The sequence below is a fragment of the Petromyzon marinus genome, chromosome 76 (genome assembly GCF_048934315.1).
Source record: "Petromyzon marinus isolate PM22_M1 ecotype Great Lakes invasive population chromosome 76, UKy_Petmar_22M1.pri1.0, whole genome shotgun sequence".
Classification (NCBI taxonomy): Eukaryota; Metazoa; Chordata; class Hyperoartia; order Petromyzontiformes; family Petromyzontidae; genus Petromyzon; species Petromyzon marinus.
The window spans coordinates 3,876,238-3,894,033 of record NC_133742.1 but is presented as its reverse complement, the minus strand read 5'-3'; the positions used below and the strand labels follow the sequence as shown (position 1 = coordinate 3,894,033).

Genomic DNA, 17,796 nt, shown 5'->3' with positions numbered 1-17,796 from the left:
CAATATCTCTCAATATCTCTATCACTATCTCTCTCAATGTCTCTCAATATCTCTCTCACTATCTCTCTCAATGTCTCTCTCACTATCTCTATCACTATCTCTCTCACTATCTCTCTCACTATCTCTCTCAATGTCTCTCAATATATCTCTCTCAATATCTCCATCACTATCTCTATCACTATCTCTCTCACTATCTATCTAACTATCTCTCGCTATCTCTCTCTCAATATCTCTCTCAATATCTCTATCACTATCTCTCTCAATGTCTCTCAATATCTCTCTCAATATCTCTATCACTATCTCTCTCACTATCTCTCTCAATATCTCTCAATATCTCTATCACTATCTCTCTCTATCTCTCTCTGTGTCTCTCACTATCTCACTATCTCTCTCACTATCTCTCTATCTCTCTCCGTCTCTCTATCTCACTATCTCTCTCACTATCTCACTATCTCTCTCACTATCTCTATCTCTCTCTATCTATCTCACTATCTCTCTCAGTATCTCTCTCAATATCTCTATCACTATCTCTCTCTCAATGTCTCTCTCAATATCTCTCTCAATATCTCTATCACTATCTCTCTCAATGTCTCTCTCAATATCTCTCTCAATATCTCTATCACTATCTCTCTGTCACTATTTCACTATCTCACTATTTCACTATCTCAATATCTCTCTCAATATCTCTATCACTATCTCTCTCAATGTCTCTCACTATCTCTATCACTATCTCTCTCAATGTCTCTCACTATCTCTCTCACTATCTCTCTCTGTCTCTCACTATCTCTCACTATCTCTCTCACTATCTCTCTCAATATCTCTCTCACTATCTCTCTCACTATCTCTCTCTGTCTCTCACTATCTCTCTATCTCTCTCAATATCTCTCACTATCTCTCTCTCACTATCTCTCTCAATATCTCTCTCACTATCTCTCTCTCTATCTCTCACTATCTCTCTCACTATCTCTCTCACTATCTATCTCACTATCTCTCTCTGTCTCTCACTATCTCTCTCAATATCTCTCTCACTATCTCTCTCTCTATCTCTCTCACTATCTCTCTCTGTCTCTCACTATCTCTCTCACTATCTCTCTATCTCTCTCACTATCTCTCTATCTCTCTCACTATCTCTCTCACTATCTCTCTCACTATCTCTCTCACTATCTCTCTCACTATCTCTCTCACTATCTCTCTATCTATCTCATTATCTCTCACTATCTCTCTCACTATCTCTCACTATCTCTCTCACTATCTCTCTCACTATCTCTCACTATCTCTCTCACAATCTCTCTCACTATCTCTCTCACTATCTATCTCACTATCTCTCTCACTATCTCACAATCTCTCTCACTATCTCTCTCAATATCTCTCTCTATCTATCTCACTATCTCTCTCTGTCTCTCACTATCTCTCTATCTCTCTCACTATCTCTCTCACTATCTCACTATCTCACTATCTCTCTCACTATCTCTCTCACTATCTCTCACTATCTCTCACTATCTCTCTCACTATCTCTCCCACTATCTCTTGCACCCTGCGCGAGTTTGTGGGCAGTGTTGACGCTGCTGCTGCTGCGGAGTGCGAGAGGCAGAAGGGAGACAAGGGGGGGAGAGGGTGAGTGGGTGAGTGGGTGAGTGAGTGGGTGAGTGGGTGAGTGAGTGGGTGAGTGGGTGGGTGAGTGAGTGGGTGAGTGAGTGGGTGAGTGGGTGAGTGGGTGAGTGGGTGAGTGAGTGGGTGAGTGAGTGGGTGAGTGGGTGAGTGAGTGGGTGGGTGAGTGAGTGGGTGAGTGGGTGAGTGAGTGAGTGGGTGAGTGAGTGAGTGGGTGAGTGAGTGAGTGGGTGAGTGAGTGGGTGAGTGGGTGAGTGGGTGAGTGAGTGAGTGGGTGAGTGAGTGGGTGAGTGAGTGGGTGAGTGGGTGAGTGAGTGGGTGGGTGAGTGAGTGGGTGAGTGGGTGAGTGAGTGAGTGGGTGAGTGAGTGAGTGGGTGAGTGAGTGAGTGAGTGGGTGAGTGAGTGGGTGAGTGGGTGGGTGGGTGGGTGAGTGGGTGAGTGGGTGGGTGAGTGAGTGGGTGAGTGGGTGAGTGAGTGGGTGGGTGAGTGAGTGGGTGAGTGGGTGAGTGAGTGGGTGAGTGAGTGGGTGAGTGGGTGAGTGAGTGGGTGGGTGAGTGAGTGGGTGAGTGGGTGGGTGGGTGGGTGAGTGGGTGAGTGGGTGGGTGAGTGAGTGGGTGAGTGGGTGAGTGAGTGGGTGGGTGAGTGAGTGGGTGAGTGGGTGAGTGAGTGGGTGAGTGAGTGAGTGGGTGAGTGGGTGAGTGAGTGAGTGGGTGAGTGGGTGAGTGGGTGGGTGAGTGAGTGGGTGAGTGAGTGAGTGGGTAAGTGGGTGAGTGAGTGAGTGTATGAGTGAGTGTATGAGTGAGTGGGTGAGTGAGGGATGGGTGAGTGGGTGAGTGGGTGGGTGAGTGAGTGGGTGAGTGAGTGAGTGGGTAAGTGGGTGAGTGAGTGAGCGTATGAGTGAGTGTATGAGTGAGTGGGTGAGTGAGTGGGTGAGTGAGTGGGTGAGTGAGTGGGTGGGTGAGTGAGTGGGTGAGTGAGTGGGTGAGTGGGTGAGTGAGTGGGTGGGTGAGTGAGTGGGTGAGTGGGTGAGTGAGTGGGTGAGTGAGTGGGTGAGTGGGTGAGTGAGTGGGTGAGTGAGTGAGTGGGTGAGTGGGTGAGTGAGTGAGTGTATGAGTGAGTGGGTGAGTGAGTGGGTGAGTGAGTGGGTGAGTGAGTGGGTGAGTGAGTGGGTGAGTGAGTGAGTGAGTGGGTGAGTGAGTGGGTGAGTGAGTGAGTGGGTGGGTGGGTGGGTGAGTGAGTGGGTGTGTGGGTGAGTGAGTGGGTGGGTGAGTGGGTGGGTGAGTGAGTGAGTGGGTGAGTGAGTGAGTGAGTGGGTGGGTGAGTGAGTGAGTGAGCGAGTGAGTGAGCGAGTGGGTCAGTGAGTGAGTGAGTGGGTCAGTGGATGGCTGGGTGAGTGGGTGAGTGGGTGAGTGGGTGGGTGAGTGGGTGAGTAAATGGGTGAGTGAGTAGGTGAGTGGATGGGTGAGTGGGTGAGTGGATGGATGGGTGAGTGGGTAGGTGAATCATTGGGTGGGTGTGTGGGTGAGTGGGTGGGTGAGTGAGTGAATGGATGAGTGAGTGGATGAGTGGATGGGTGAGTGGGTGAGTGGATGGGTCGGTGAGTGGGTGGGTGAATCAGTGGGTGAGTGGGTGGGTGAGTGAGTGGGTGAACGACTAAGGGAGGACCCGGCCAGGTGTGTAGGTGAGTCTATGGGTGAGTGAGTGCATGGGTGAGTGGGTGTGTGCGTGGGTGAGTGGGTGGCTGATGGAGTGAGAGGGTGGGTGTGTAGGTGAGTGAATGGGTGAGTGGGTGGGTGTGTGGGTGTGTGGGTGGGTGAGTTGCTGGGTGTGTGGTGTTTGGGTGAGTGGGTGAGTGGGTGGGTGTGTGGTGAGTGTATGGGTGAGTGTATGGGTGAGTGGGTGAGTGGGTGTGTGGTGAGTGGGTAGGTGTGTGGGTGAGTGTGTGGGTGAGTTTATGGGTGAGTGGGTGAGTGGGTGTGTGGTGAGTGGGTGGGTGAGTGGGTGAGTGGGTACGTGGTTGGGTGAGTGGGTGGTGAGTGCTACAGCGGAGGTGTAGGAAATTCCAACAAGACCTACATCTCTGCTTTATTGACCTGGTCAAGGCCTATGCTACCATCAGTAGGCCTGGGCTCTGGGTTGTTCTTCGTGCTTTTGGAGTCCCTGACCCTCTGCTCACGATCATTAAGGACCTTCATGATGGTGAGCGGGCCCGGGTAAAACTACGTGGCCGGGAGTCGGAGCCATTCCCTGTACACCTTGGGGTGCGACAGGGATGTCCTCTGGTTCCCACATTATTTAACATCTATTTCGACCACGTAGTTCGTGAAGCCTTCGATGACTGTACCGGAAGAATTTCCATCTGGTGCAGATACAATGGGAGGCTGATCGATGCCCGGGTGCGGTCAATCGGTGATAAGGAAGATGTGGAGAGAGTGGAGATTTTCTCATACCTGGGCAGTGTGCTCATGACCGGCTCCGGTTTAACAGCAGAGGTCTCACTCCAAATCAGTCGAGCGGCAATATCGTTTCATCGGTTGCGTAACGCTGTGTGGAAGCTACCTGGTCTGTCGCTCCGCACTAAGCTTCAGGTCTTCTCGGCCACGGTCATTCCCTCCCTTCTCTACGCTTGCGAAACGTGGACCCCCCTAATAGAACATCTTTGCCGGTTAGAAACATTTAGGCTGGCCTGCCTACGATCCATCCTGGGTTTTATCAGGATGTATTGTGTGAGCTCACAAATCATTGAAAGATCTGGACAAAGTCCCATCGGTGAGCTCCTCCGGCAGGCAAGGCTGCGTTGGCTGGGTCATGTAGCCCGCATGCCCAGCCACCGCATGCCGAAACAGCTTTTGTTCGGCCAGATCGAGGGGGCTAAACGGGCGCGGCACGGGCTAGAGAAGAGATGGAGTGATGTGGTACAGGAGGACGTGGAGCTGCGTAAACTTGCCGATGACTGGTACCAGCGGTGTCAAGATCGGCCTCTGTGGAGGAGGCTCGTGAAGGACGCTACTGGGCAGTTGGAGGCAGTCGCCCTCCAACAACAACGGAGGGCGGAGGAGCGACGCTCACAACAACGAGCGGAGCACCGGGTGGCTAAAGCACAGCAAGTTGGCACAGTAGGGGGCACAGGTGGTGCATCAGCCAGTCATCTCAGTCAGTCGACCCGTGGCACCTGGGTCTGCCCCGTGACCTCCTGCCCGCGGGCGTTCGACACTTCACGTGGCCTCAAGGTGCACATAGCCTGGCACAAGCGTCGTGGGGATGTCACCGCCACTTAGTGGTGGATGGCGGTTGTTGTGGATGTGTGGGTGGGGGAGTGGGTGGGTTAGTGGGTGGGTGACTGGGTGGGTGGGTGCGTGAGTGGGTGAGTGGGTGGGTGAGCATGTGGTTGGGTGGGCGTGTGGGTGGGTGGGTGGTGTTTGGATGAGTGGGTGGGTGGGCGAGTGGGTGGGTGAGCATGTGGGTGGGTGGGCGTGTGGGTGGGTGGGTGGTGTTTGGGTGAGTGGGTGGGTGGGCGAGTGGGTGGGTGAGCATGTGGGTGGGTGGGCGAGCGTGTGGGTGGGTGGGTGAATGAGTGAGTGGGTGAGTGAGTGGGTGAGTGGGTGGGTGAGTGGGTGGGCGAGCGTGTGGGTGGGTGAGTGGGTGGGTGAGTGGGTGGGTGAGTGGGTGAGTGGGGGGGTGAGTGGGTGGGTGAGTGGGTGGGTGAGTGCGTCAGTGGGAGGGTGGGTAGGTGAGTGGGTGGGTGAGTGCGTCAGTGGGTGGGTAGGTGAGTGGGTGGGTGAGTGAGTGGGTGGCTGATGGAGTGAGAGGGTGGGTGTGTAGGTGATTGTATGGGTGAGTGGGTGGGTGTTTGGGTGGGTGTGTGGTGAGTGTTTGGGTGAGTGGGTGGGTGGGCGAGCGGGTGAGTGGGTGGGTGGGTGGGTGAGTGGGTGGGTGAGTGGGTGGGTGAATGGGTTGGTGGGTTTGTGTGTGGGTGAGTGGGTGTGTGGTGAGTGTTTGGGTGAGTGTTTGGGTGAGTGTTTGGGTGGGTGGGTGGGTGTGTGGGTGGGTGAGTGGGTGGGTGAATGGGTGGGTGGGTGAGTGGGTGGGTGAGTGGGTGGGTGAGTGGGTGGGTGAGTGGGTGGGTGGGTGAGTGGGTGAGTGGGTGAGTGGGTGGGTGAGTGAGTGGGTGGGTGAGTGGGTGGGTGAGTGGGTGGGTGAGTGGGTGAGTGTTTGGGTGAGTGGGTGAGTGGGTGAGTGGGTGGGTGAGTGGGTGGGTGAGTGGGTGTGTGGGTGGGTGAGTGGGTGGGTGGGTGTGTGGGTGAGTGGGTGGGTGAATGGGTGGGTGAATGGGTTGGTGAGTGTGTGGGTGGGTGAGTGGGTGGGTGAATGGGTGGGTGGGTTTGTGTGTGGGTGGGTGAGATCAAAGTTCTGCTCACTGGAACGTTGCATTCCGTGTACCATCAAACAAAGACAAAGGCCCCCCGTGTAGCCTTGACAGACCCGGTCACAGTACATGGGGCAAGTGCTGTTAGAGAGCACCACGTGCGAAGGCCTGCAAGATAGTGGGTGGCCAGCGCCACCACGCCCGGCCGCCTTTGTCTCTCCCCCAGTGCTAGCGATGTTCACTACTACACCACCACCACGACACCACCACCACCGCTACACCACCACCACACCACCACCACACCACCGCTACACCACCACCGCTACACCACCACCGCTACACCACCACCACTACACCACCACCACTACAGCACCACCACCACTACACCACCGCTACACCACCACCGCTACACCACCACCGCTACGCCACCACCGCCACCACCGCTACACTACACCAGGTACTCGTTTGAGGCTGAGTCGACCTAGGGGAGGCCCAGAGACTGGTTTGGAGAATCGTCACCGGTGGTGGCCGTGAGCGGGAATTGAACTCGGGTCGTAGCCAGGTTCGTGGCGCGGCGTAGTGCTGACCGCTTGTGCCAGGCTAGGTGCACGTTAAGGCAGTGACACACGCAGTGACACACGCAGTGACACACACGCAGTGACAAACACACACACAGTGACACACACAGTGACACACAGTGACACACACAGTGACACACAGTGACACACACACAGTGACACACACAGTGACACACACACAGTGACACACACAGTGACACACACACACACAGTGACATACACACAGTGACACACACACAGTGACACACACACAGTAACACACACACAGTAACACACACACTGACACACAGTGACACACACACAGTGACACACACACAGTGACACACACACAGACACACAGTGACACACACACAGTAACACACACAGTGACACACACAGTGACACACACACACAGTGAGACACACAGTGACACACACAGTGACACACACAGTGACACACAGTGACACACACAGTGACACACACAGTGACACACAGTGACACACACACAGTGACACACACAGTGACACACACACACAGTGACACACACACACAGTGACACACACAGTAACACACACACACAGTGACACACAGTGACACACACACAGTGACACACAGTGGCACACACACAGTGACACACACACAGTGATACACACACACACAGTGACACACACAGTGACACACACACACAGTGACACACACACAGTGACACACACACAGTGACACAGTGACACACACAGTGACACAGTGACACACACATTGACACACACCATAGTTTTATATTTGCTCGGCTTGGCTACCCCCACCCACGTGCCCCTCCCCCCGTGCCTCGCCCCCCTCCTCCACCCCCCTCCATGACCTCGTGACCCCCTCCAAGGCAGCCTCACACCCACGTGATGCCCACGTGATGCCCACTCTTCCACAAGCAGGGCAACGTTCAGACAACGTTCAGGCAACGTCCGGGCAACGTTTAATTCGCTCGTCCAGTCTCTCACAAGCAGGGCAACGTTCAGACAACGTTCAGGCAACGTCCGGGCAACGTTTAATTCGCTCGTCCAGTCTCTCACAAGCAGGGCAACGTTCAGACAACGTTCAGGCAACGTTCGGGCAACGTTTAATTCGCTCGTCCAGTCTCTCACAAGCAGGGCAACGTTCAGACAACGTTCAGGCAACGTCCGGGCAACGTTTAATTCGCTCGTCCAGTCTCTCACAAGCAGGGCAACGTTCAGACAACGTTCAGGCAACGTCCGGGCAACGTTTAATTCGCTCGTCCAATCCCTCACAGTGACGGCAACGTCCAGGCAACGTCCAGGCAACGTTCGTGCCCAGAGGCTCCCCCCTGCCCCCCCGCCCTATCGACAGCCCAGGCTACGGGGTTCACGGCTACACCCGGCACTGCGGGATAGGATTTGGGGTTAGCGTTTAACAGGGGTTAGAGGCTATGGGGTTAGCGGTTAGGGGATAACGGTTAGGGGATAACGGTTAGGGGATAACGGTTAGGGGTTAGAGGCTATGGGGTTAGAGGCTAGGGGTTAGAGGTTAGGGGTTAGAAGCTAGGGGTTAGAGGTTAGTGGTTAGCGGTTAGAGGCTAGGGGTTAGAGGCTAGGGGTTAGAGGTTAGGGGTTAGAGGCTAGGGGTTAGAGGCTAGGGGTTAGAGGCTAGGGGTTAGAGGCTAGGGGTCAGAGGCTAGGGGTCAGAGGCTAGGGGTTAGAGGCTAGGGGTTAGAGGCTAGGGGTTAGAGGCTAGGGGTTAGCGGTTAGGGGATAACGGTTAGGGGATAACGGTTAGGGGATAACGGTTTAGGGGCTAACAGCGGTTAGGGGTTAGAGGCTAGGGGTAAAAAGTTAAGGAGTTCACGGTGAAAGATTAGCGGGTTAACAGTTAGCGGTGAACAGATTGAGGTTAGGAGTTAGCGAGTAGGGGTTTTAGCGGTAAAGGGGTTAGCGGATAAGGGTTAGCGGTTAACGGTTAGCGGTTAAGGGTTAGGAGTTAGCGGTAGAGGGGTTAGCGGTCAAGGCTTAGCGGTCAAGGGGTAGCAGTTAGGAGTCAGCGGCTATGTGGGTTAGCGGTCAAGGGTTGGGAGTTAGCGGTTACGGGGGTTAGCGGTCAAGGGTTGGGAGTTAGCGGTTACGGGGGTTAGCGGTCAAGGGTTAGGAGTTAGCAGTTACGGGGGTTAGCGGTCAAGGGTTAGGAGTTAGCGGTTACGGGGGTTTAGCGGTCAATGGTTAGGAGTTAGCGGTTACGGGGGTTAGCGGTCAAGGGTTGGGAGTTAGCGGTTACGGGGGTTAGCGGTCAAGGGTTGGGAGTTAGCGGTTACGGGGGTTAGCGGTCAAGGGTTAGGAATTAGCGGTTACGGGGGTTTAGCGGTCAAGGGTTAGGAGTTAGCGGTTACGGGGGTTAGCGGTCAAGGGTTGGGAGTTAGCGGTTACGGGGGTTAGCGGTCAAGGGTTAGGAGTTAGCAGTTACGGGGGTTAGCGGTCAAGGGTTAGGAGTTAGCGGTTACGGGGGTTAGCGGTCAAGGGTTCGCGGTTACGGGGGTTAGCGGTCAAGGGTTGGGAGTTAGCGGTTACGCGGGTTAGCGGTCAAGGGTTAGGAGTTAGCGGTTACGGGGGTTAGCGGTCAAGGGTTCGCGGTTACGGGGGTTAGCGGTCAAGGGTTAGCGGTTACGGGGGTTAGCGGTCAAGGGTTAGGAGTTAGCGGTTACGGGGGTTAGCGGTCAAGGGTTCGCGGTTAAGCGACCAGCCACGGGGTTGTAACAGGGGGAGCGCAGCCACAAAAAAGTACAAACCCCAAAAACAACGACTCAACACGACACCTGTCATGGCCGCCCCCACGCCGTGACGTCACCCACGCTGGGGGGAGGGGTTAGCGGGGGACCGCGTCCATGTGACGCGGTACGGTGTGTGGGGCGGGGGTGGTGGTGGTGGCAAATCGCCGCGATCCCCTGGGGTCCTCAACACACCTGGGAATAGAGATGCCTGCGTTAGTGATGGTGGTGGTGGGGGTGATGGTGGTGGTGGTGGTGATGGTGGTGGTGGTGATGGTGGGGGTGATGGTGGTGGTGGGGGTGATGATGGACGTGATCATGCGTCTCCCCCCTCCCACCCTCCCCTCCCCCCCTCCCTCCCTTCCCCCCTCCCTCCCCTCCCCCCTCCCCTCCCCCCTCCCTCCCCCCCCTCCCTCCCCTCCCCTCCCCTCCCTCCCCCCCTCCCCTCCCCTCCCTCCCCTCCCTCTCCCCCCCCTCCCTCCCTCCCCTCCCCCCTCCCCCCCTCCCCTCCCTCCCACCAGTCACTTGGGCCCCCGGTAGGCCGCATCCTTCCCCGTCTTGAGCAGCGTCTCCAGCAGCAACTCCACGCGGTGCTGAGACTCGATCACGACCGACTTGTTGGGAAGGTCGATCTCAAACTGGACCCCTGCGTTACACCACCACCACCACAACAACAACAACAACCACAACAACAACAGACAAAGGTTCCACCAGACCCTGAGAGATGTTGAACACCTCGCCTGGTACGCAGGAGGTCGTGGGTTCTATCCCAGACACTGAGAGATGTTGACTACCTCGCCTGGTACGCAGGAGGTCGTGGGTTCAATCCCAGACACTGAGAGATGTTGACTACCTCGCCTGGTACGCAGGAGGTCGTGGGTTCAATCCCAGACACTGAGAGATGTTGACTACCTCGCCTGGTACGCAGGAGGTCGTGGGTTCTATCCCAGACACTGAGAGATGTTGACTACCTCGCCTGGTACACAGGAGGTCGTGGGTTCAATCCCAGACCCTGAGAGATGTTGACCACCTCGCCTGGTACGCAGGAGGACGTGGGTTCAATCCCAGACACTGAGAGATGTTGACTACCTCGCCTGGTACACAGGAGGTCGTGGGTTCAATCCCAGACACTGAGAGATGTTGACTACCTCGCCTGGTACACGGGAGGTCGTGGGTTCTATCCCAGACACTGAGAGATGTTGACTACCTCGCCTGGTACACAGGAGGTCGTGGGATCGATCCCAGACACTGAGAGATATTGACTACCTCGCTTGGTACGCAGGAGGTCGTGGGTTCAATCCCAGACCCTGAGAGATGTTGACCACCTCGCCTGGTACGCAGGAGGTCGTGGGTTCAATCCCAGACACTGAGAGATGTTGACGACCTCACCTGGTACACAGGAGGTCGTGGGTTCAATCCCAGACCCTGAGAGATGTTGACCACCTCGCCTGGTCCACGGGAGGTCGTGGGTTCAATCCCAGACCCTGAGAGATGTTGACCACCTCGCCTGGTACGTAGGAGGTCGTGGGTTCAATCCCAGACACTGAGAGATGTTGACTACCTCGCCTGGTACACAGGAGTTCGTGGGTTCAATCCCAGACCCTGAGAGATGTTGACTACCTCGCCTGGGACGCAGGAGGTCGTGCGTTCAATCCCAGACACTGAGAGATGTTGACTACCTCGCCTGGTACACAGGAGGTCGTGCGTTCAATCCCAGACACAGAGAGATGTTGACTACCTCGCCTGGTACGCAGGAGGTCGTGGGTTCAATCCCAGACACTGAGAGATGTTGACTACCTCGCCTGGAACGCAGGAGGTTGTGGGTTCAATCCCATACACTGAGAGATCTTGACTACCTCGCCTGATACGCAGGAGGTCGTGGGTTCAATCTCAGACCCTGAGAGATGTTGACCACCTCGCCTGGTACACAGGAGGTCGTGGGTTCAATCCCGTACACTGAGAGATGTCGACTACCTCGCCTGGTACGCAGGAGGTCGTGGGTTCAATCCCAGAAGCTGAGAGATGTTGACCATTTCGCCTGGTACGCAGGAGGTCGTGGGTTCAATCCCAGACCCAAAGAGATGTTAATTACCTCGCCTGGTATGCAGGAGGTCGTGGGTTCAATCCCAGAAACTGAGACATGTTGACCACCTCGCCTGGTACACAGGAGGTCGTGGGATCGATCCCAGACACTGAGAGATGTTGACTACCTCGCTTGGTACGCAGGAGGTCGTGGGTTCAATCCCAGACCCTGAGAGATGTTGACCACCTCGCCTGGTACACGGGAGGTCGTGGGTTCAATCCCAGACCCTGAGAGATGTTGACTACCTCGCCTGGTACACAGGAGGTCGTGGGATCGATCCCAGACACTGAGAGATATTGACTACCTCGCTTGGTACGCAGGAGGTCGTGGGTTCAATCCCAGACCCTGAGAGATGTTGACCACCTCGCCTGGTACGCAGGAGGTCGTGGGTTCAATCCCAGACACTGAGAGATGTTGACGACCTCACCTGGTACACAGGAGTTCGTGGGTTCAATCCCAGACCCTGAGAGATGTTGACTACCTCGCCTGGGACGCAGGAGGTCGTGCGTTCAATCCCAGACACTGAGAGATGTTGACTACCTCGCCTGGTACACAGGAGGTCGTGCGTTCGATCCCGAACCTGACGATGCCTGCTGCTGCTGCAGATTTGGAGTCTGCGTCTCTCTCTGTCTCATCTTCATCATCATCACGGTGGCTAGGAGATGTTGACTAACACCACCACCACTACAACCACCGTCACCACCACCACAACCACCACCACAACCACCACAACCACCACCACAACCATCACTACCACCACCACCACCACAACCACCACCACCACAACCACCACCACAACCACCACCACAACCACCACAACCACCACCACCACCACCACCACCACGACCACCACCACCACCACCACGACCACCACCACCACAACCACCACCACAACCACCACCACCACAACCACCACCACAACCACCACCACCACCACAACCACCACAACCACCACCACTACAACCACCACCACAACCACCACCACAACCACCACCACCACAACCACCACCACAACCACCACCACCACAACCACCACCACAACCACCACCACAACCACCACAACAACCACAACCACCACAACCACCACCACCACAACCACCACCACCACCACAACCACCACAACAACCACAACCACCACAACAACCACAACCACCACCACAACCACCACCACCACCACAACCACCACAACCACCACCACAACCACCACCACCACAACCACCACAACCACCACCACCACAACCACCACCACCACCACAACCACCACAACCACAACCACCACCACGACCACAACCACCACCACAACCACCACCACCACCACAACCACCACAACAACCACAACCACCACCACCACAACCACCACAACCACCACCACAACCACCACAACAACCACAACAACCACAACCACCACCACCACCACAACCACCACAACCACCACAACCATCACCACAACCACCACCACAACCACCACCACAACCACCACCACAACCATCACCACAACCACCACAACCACCACCACAACCACCACAACCACAACCACCACCACAACCACCACCACTCTGCCACGTACCTCCAAGTTTGTTGAGGACGCGAGTAACCGCGCCAGAACAGCCTTCACAGGTCATGTCGACAAAGAACTCCTCCTTCTACACACACACAGTCACACACACACAGTCACACACACACAGTCACACACACATACACAGTCTCACACACACACAGTCACACACACACACAGTCACACACACAGTCACACAGACACACACACACAGTCACACACAGTCACACACACAGACACACACACAGTCACACACACAGATACACACAGACACAGTCACACACAGATACACACACAGTCACACACAGTCACACACACAGACACACACACAGTCTCACACACACACAGTCACACACACACACAGTCACACACACACAGTCTCACACACACACAGTCACACACAGTCACACAGACACACACACAGTCACACAGACACAGACACACACACATACATAGTCTCACACAGATACACACATTCACACACACACAGATACACACAGTCACACACAGTCACACACACACACACAGTCACACACACACAGTCACACACACACACAGTCACACACACACAGTCACACACACAGTCACACAGACACACACACAAAGTCACACACACACAGTCACACACACACAGTCACACACACAGTCACACACACACAGTCACACACACAGATACACACACACAGTCACACACACAGACACACACACACAGTCACACAGACACAGATACACACAGTCACACACACAGTCACACACACAGTCACACACACAGTCACACACACACAGTCACACAGTCACACAGACACACACAGTCACACACAGTCACACACACAGTCACACACAGTCACACACACAGTTACACACACACAGTTTCACACAGTTACACACACACAGTTTCACACAGTTACACACACACACAGTCACACACACAGTCACACACACACACAGTCACACACACACACAGTCACACACACACAGTCTCACACACACACAGTCTCACACACACACAGTCACACACACACAGACAAACATACAGACACACAGTCACACACACACAGTCACACACACAGTCACACACAGTCACACACACACAGACACACACACAGTCACACACACACAGTCACACACACACAGTCTCACACACAGTCACACACACAGTCACACACACACAGTCACACACACACAGTTACACACAGATACACACACACAGACACACACACAGTCTCACACACACACAGTCACACACACAGTCACACAGACACACACACAGTCACACAGACACACACACACATACATAGTCTCACACAGATACACACACACATTCACACACACACAGATACACACAGTCACACACTGTCACACACACACAGTCACACACACACACACAGTCACACACACAGCCTCACACACACACAGTCACACACACACAGTCACACACACAGTCACAGTCACACAGTCACACACACACAGACACACACACAGTCACACAGACACACACACAGTCACACAGACACACACACAGACACAGTCTCACACAGTTACACACACACAGACACACACACACAGTCACACAGACACACAGACACACAGACACAGACACACACACAGACAGACACACAAAGATAAAAGATAAAGATCCCCGGTATAGCATTAACAGACTGTAGGGGCAAGTGCTGTTAGCGAGCACCTATGAAGGCCGGAACGGTACACGAGGGGGTGGGTGGCCAGCACCACACCCGACCGCCTTTGTCTCCCTAGTGGCGATGTTTACACACCGCACCAGGTACTCATTTGAGGCTGAGTCGACCTAGGGGAGGCCCAGGACCGGTTCAGATAATCGTCACCGGTGGTGTTGGCCGTGAGCGGGAATCGAACCCGGGTCGCCAGGTTCATAGCGCAGCGTAGCGCTAACCGCTACACTACCGCTCCCCTTCTCACACACACAGACACACACAGACACACAGTTACACACACACAGTTACACAGTCACACACACACACAGTCACACAGTCACACAGACACACACACAGTCTCACACTCACACAGACACACACACACAGACACACACACAGACACACACACAGTCACACACACAGTCACACACACAGTCACACACAGACACACAGTCACACACACAGACACACACACAGTCACAGTCTCACACACACACACACAGTCACACACACACACAGACTCACACACACACAGACTCACACACACACAGACTCACACAGTCACACACACAGTCACACACACTCACACAGTCACACAGATACACACACACACAGACACACACACAGTCACACACACACACACAGTCACACACACACACAGACTCACACACAGTCACACACACAGACTCACACACAGTCACACACACACAGTCACACACACACACAGTCACACACACACTCACACAGATACACAAACACAGATACACACAGAGACACACAGACACACACAGACACACACACACAGTTACACACACAGTTACACACACACACAAAGGTCCCCCGTGTAGCCTCTAGCAGGCTGTAGGGGCAAGTGCTGTTAGTAGCAGCAGCAGTGTCTATGAAGGTAGACACAGACAAAGGTCCCCCGTGTAGCCTCTAACAGGCTGTAGGGGCAAGTGCTGTTAGTGTAGCAGCGCTACCTATGAAGGCTACCGGCACTGTGGCACACACAGAGGGGGTGGGTGGCCAGCACCACCACGCCCGGCCGCCTTTGTCTCTCCTCCAGTGCTAGCGACGTTCACTACGCGTCGCTCGGCACGGCTGCCGTGGACACCTATAGACGTTTCAGGCCACGACCCTTCGATCACTACAGCGCCCATTAACCATCCACAACAACCAACCAACCACCCCCCCCTTGCTCTGCACGGCTGCCGTGGACACCTTTAGACGTTTCAGGGGACGACCCTTCGATCACTACAGCGCCCATTAACCATCCACAACAACCAACCAACCAACCACCCCCCCTTGCTCTGCACGGCTGCCGTGGACACCTTTAGACGTTTCAGGGGACGACCCTTCGATCACTACAGCGCCCATTAACCATCCACAACAACAACCAACCAACCACCACCCCTTGCTCTGCACGGCTGCCGTGGACACCTTTAGACGTTTCAGGGGACGACCCTTCGATCACTACAGCGCCCATTAACCATCCACAACAACAACCAACCAACCACCTCCCCCCCCCTTGCTCTGCACGGCTGCCGTGGACACCTTTAGACGTTTCAGGCCACGACCCTTCGATCACTACAGCGCCCATTAACCATCGCGATGGTGGATGTTGTGGTCGTAGTATGCCAGGTAGCTGAATACGATCAGCAGCTTTAACGAAGTTACGAGGGAAGGGGGGTGTGTAGGTGACAGCGTTGTGACTTTACCGTCATGGTAACGTGGAGTGGGCAACACGCGCACTCCGGCTTGCAGCTGACTGGCGAGTCGGTGGGGGGGAGGGGGGGGTCCTTATAGGTGCCAACGCTTCAACTTTATAGCTGTCCTCGGTGGTGGTAAAAAAATAAATAATCAATGGGGCGCCTGACTTGGAAATAATTAACGCATTTTTTTTAAATATATATATTTTTTAAACGATTCGCAAGGTTCCGGTTGCAATGCTTGCGTGAAAATGAAAGCGGTTTTTTATATTTAGAAAATATATTCATCACGTTGAATGTCGCCGTATATATTTTTTTGTTTTAAAAAAATATTTTGACTTTTATTTACAGGCGGATGCCGCGGACGACCATACGATCGGGCGGGGCGGGGCGGGGCGGGAGGAGGGGTCCTTCTAATTTATGCAAGTTGGAGAGAGGGCCAAATGAACCAATCAGGAGCCCCGCCGACGTCGTCTTCAGATTATTAATTTATTTCGGAGGAAATCCGAAGACCTAAAACGCTCTTTTTGAATCCACGCGCATCACTCTTTACGTTGATTTTAACTTCGTGATATTTGGTTCGGTTTAATGAGTTGCACTTTGCGATGCGTCAATCTGTGGACCAATAGCTGGCCAACTTTCTATCGGTGATAGTGAGTGACACGGGCTGGTGAGTGAGTGGGTGGGTGAGTGGGTGGGTGAGTGAGTGGGTGGGTGAGTGGGTGAGTGAGTGGGTGGGTGAGTGGGTGGCTGAGTGGGTGAGTGAGTGAGTGGGTGAGTGGGTGGGTGACTGAGTGGGTGAGTGGGTGGGTGAGTGAGTGAGTGGGTGAGTGAGTGGGTGAGTGGGTGGGTGGGTGAGTGAGTGAGTGGGTGAGTGGGTGGGTAAGTGGGTGGGTGGGTGGGTGATTGAGTGAGTGGGTGAGTGGGTGAGTGGGTGGGTGGGTGAGTGAGTGAGTGGGTGAGTGGGTGGGTAAGTGGGTGGGTGGGTGATTGAGTGAGTGGATGAGTGGGTGGGTGAGTGGGTGGGTGAGTGAGTGGGTGGGTGAGTGGGTGGGTGAGTGGGTGAGTGAGTGGGTGAGTGAGTGGGTGGGTGAGTGGGTGAGTGAGTGAGTGGGTGAGTGAGTGGGTGAGTGAGTGGGTGAGTGGGTGGGTGAGTGAGTGAGTGGGTGAGTGAGTGGGTGAGTGGGTGGGTGGGTGAGTGAGTGAGTCGGTGAGTGGGTGGGTAAGTGGGTGGGTGGGTGGGTGATTGGGTGAGTGGGTGAGTGGGTGGGTGGGTGATTGAGTGAGTGGGTGAGTGGGTGAGTGAGTGGGTGAGTGAGTGAGTGGGTGAGTGGGTGGGTGAGTGAGTGAGTGGGTGAGTGGGTGGGTGAGTGGGTGGGTGGGTGATTGAGTGAGTGGGTGGGTGAGTGAGTGGGTGGGTGAGTGGGTGGATGGGTGAGTGAGTGAGTGGGTGAGTGGGTGAGTGAGTGGGTGAGTGAGTG

General features: G+C 54.8%; 1 protein-coding gene and 1 long non-coding RNA gene across 2 annotated transcripts; both read right to left on the bottom strand.

Annotated features, from left to right (window-relative positions):
• Positions 1 to 414: 414 nt before the first annotated feature.
• LOC142907253 (uncharacterized) lies at positions 415 to 4,880 on the bottom strand. The gene is made up of 2 exons (XR_012930884.1): positions 4,059 to 4,880; positions 415 to 1,571 (listed from the first exon to the last, which is right to left on the bottom strand). It is a non-coding gene; the product is annotated as an uncharacterized LOC142907253 (long non-coding RNA).
• Positions 4,881 to 7,475: 2,595 nt separating this feature from the next.
• ATOX1 (antioxidant 1 copper chaperone) lies at positions 7,476 to 16,435 on the bottom strand. The gene is made up of 4 exons (XM_032980928.2): positions 16,325 to 16,435; positions 12,946 to 13,021; positions 9,814 to 9,941; positions 7,476 to 9,490 (listed from the first exon to the last, which is right to left on the bottom strand). Exons 1-3 carry the CDS (start codon positions 16,328 to 16,330, stop codon positions 9,817 to 9,819), a joined length of 207 nt encoding a protein of 68 aa, XP_032836819.1. The 5' UTR covers positions 16,331 to 16,435; the 3' UTR covers positions 7,476 to 9,490; positions 9,814 to 9,816.
• Between the last annotated feature and the right edge of the window lie 1,361 nt (positions 16,436 to 17,796).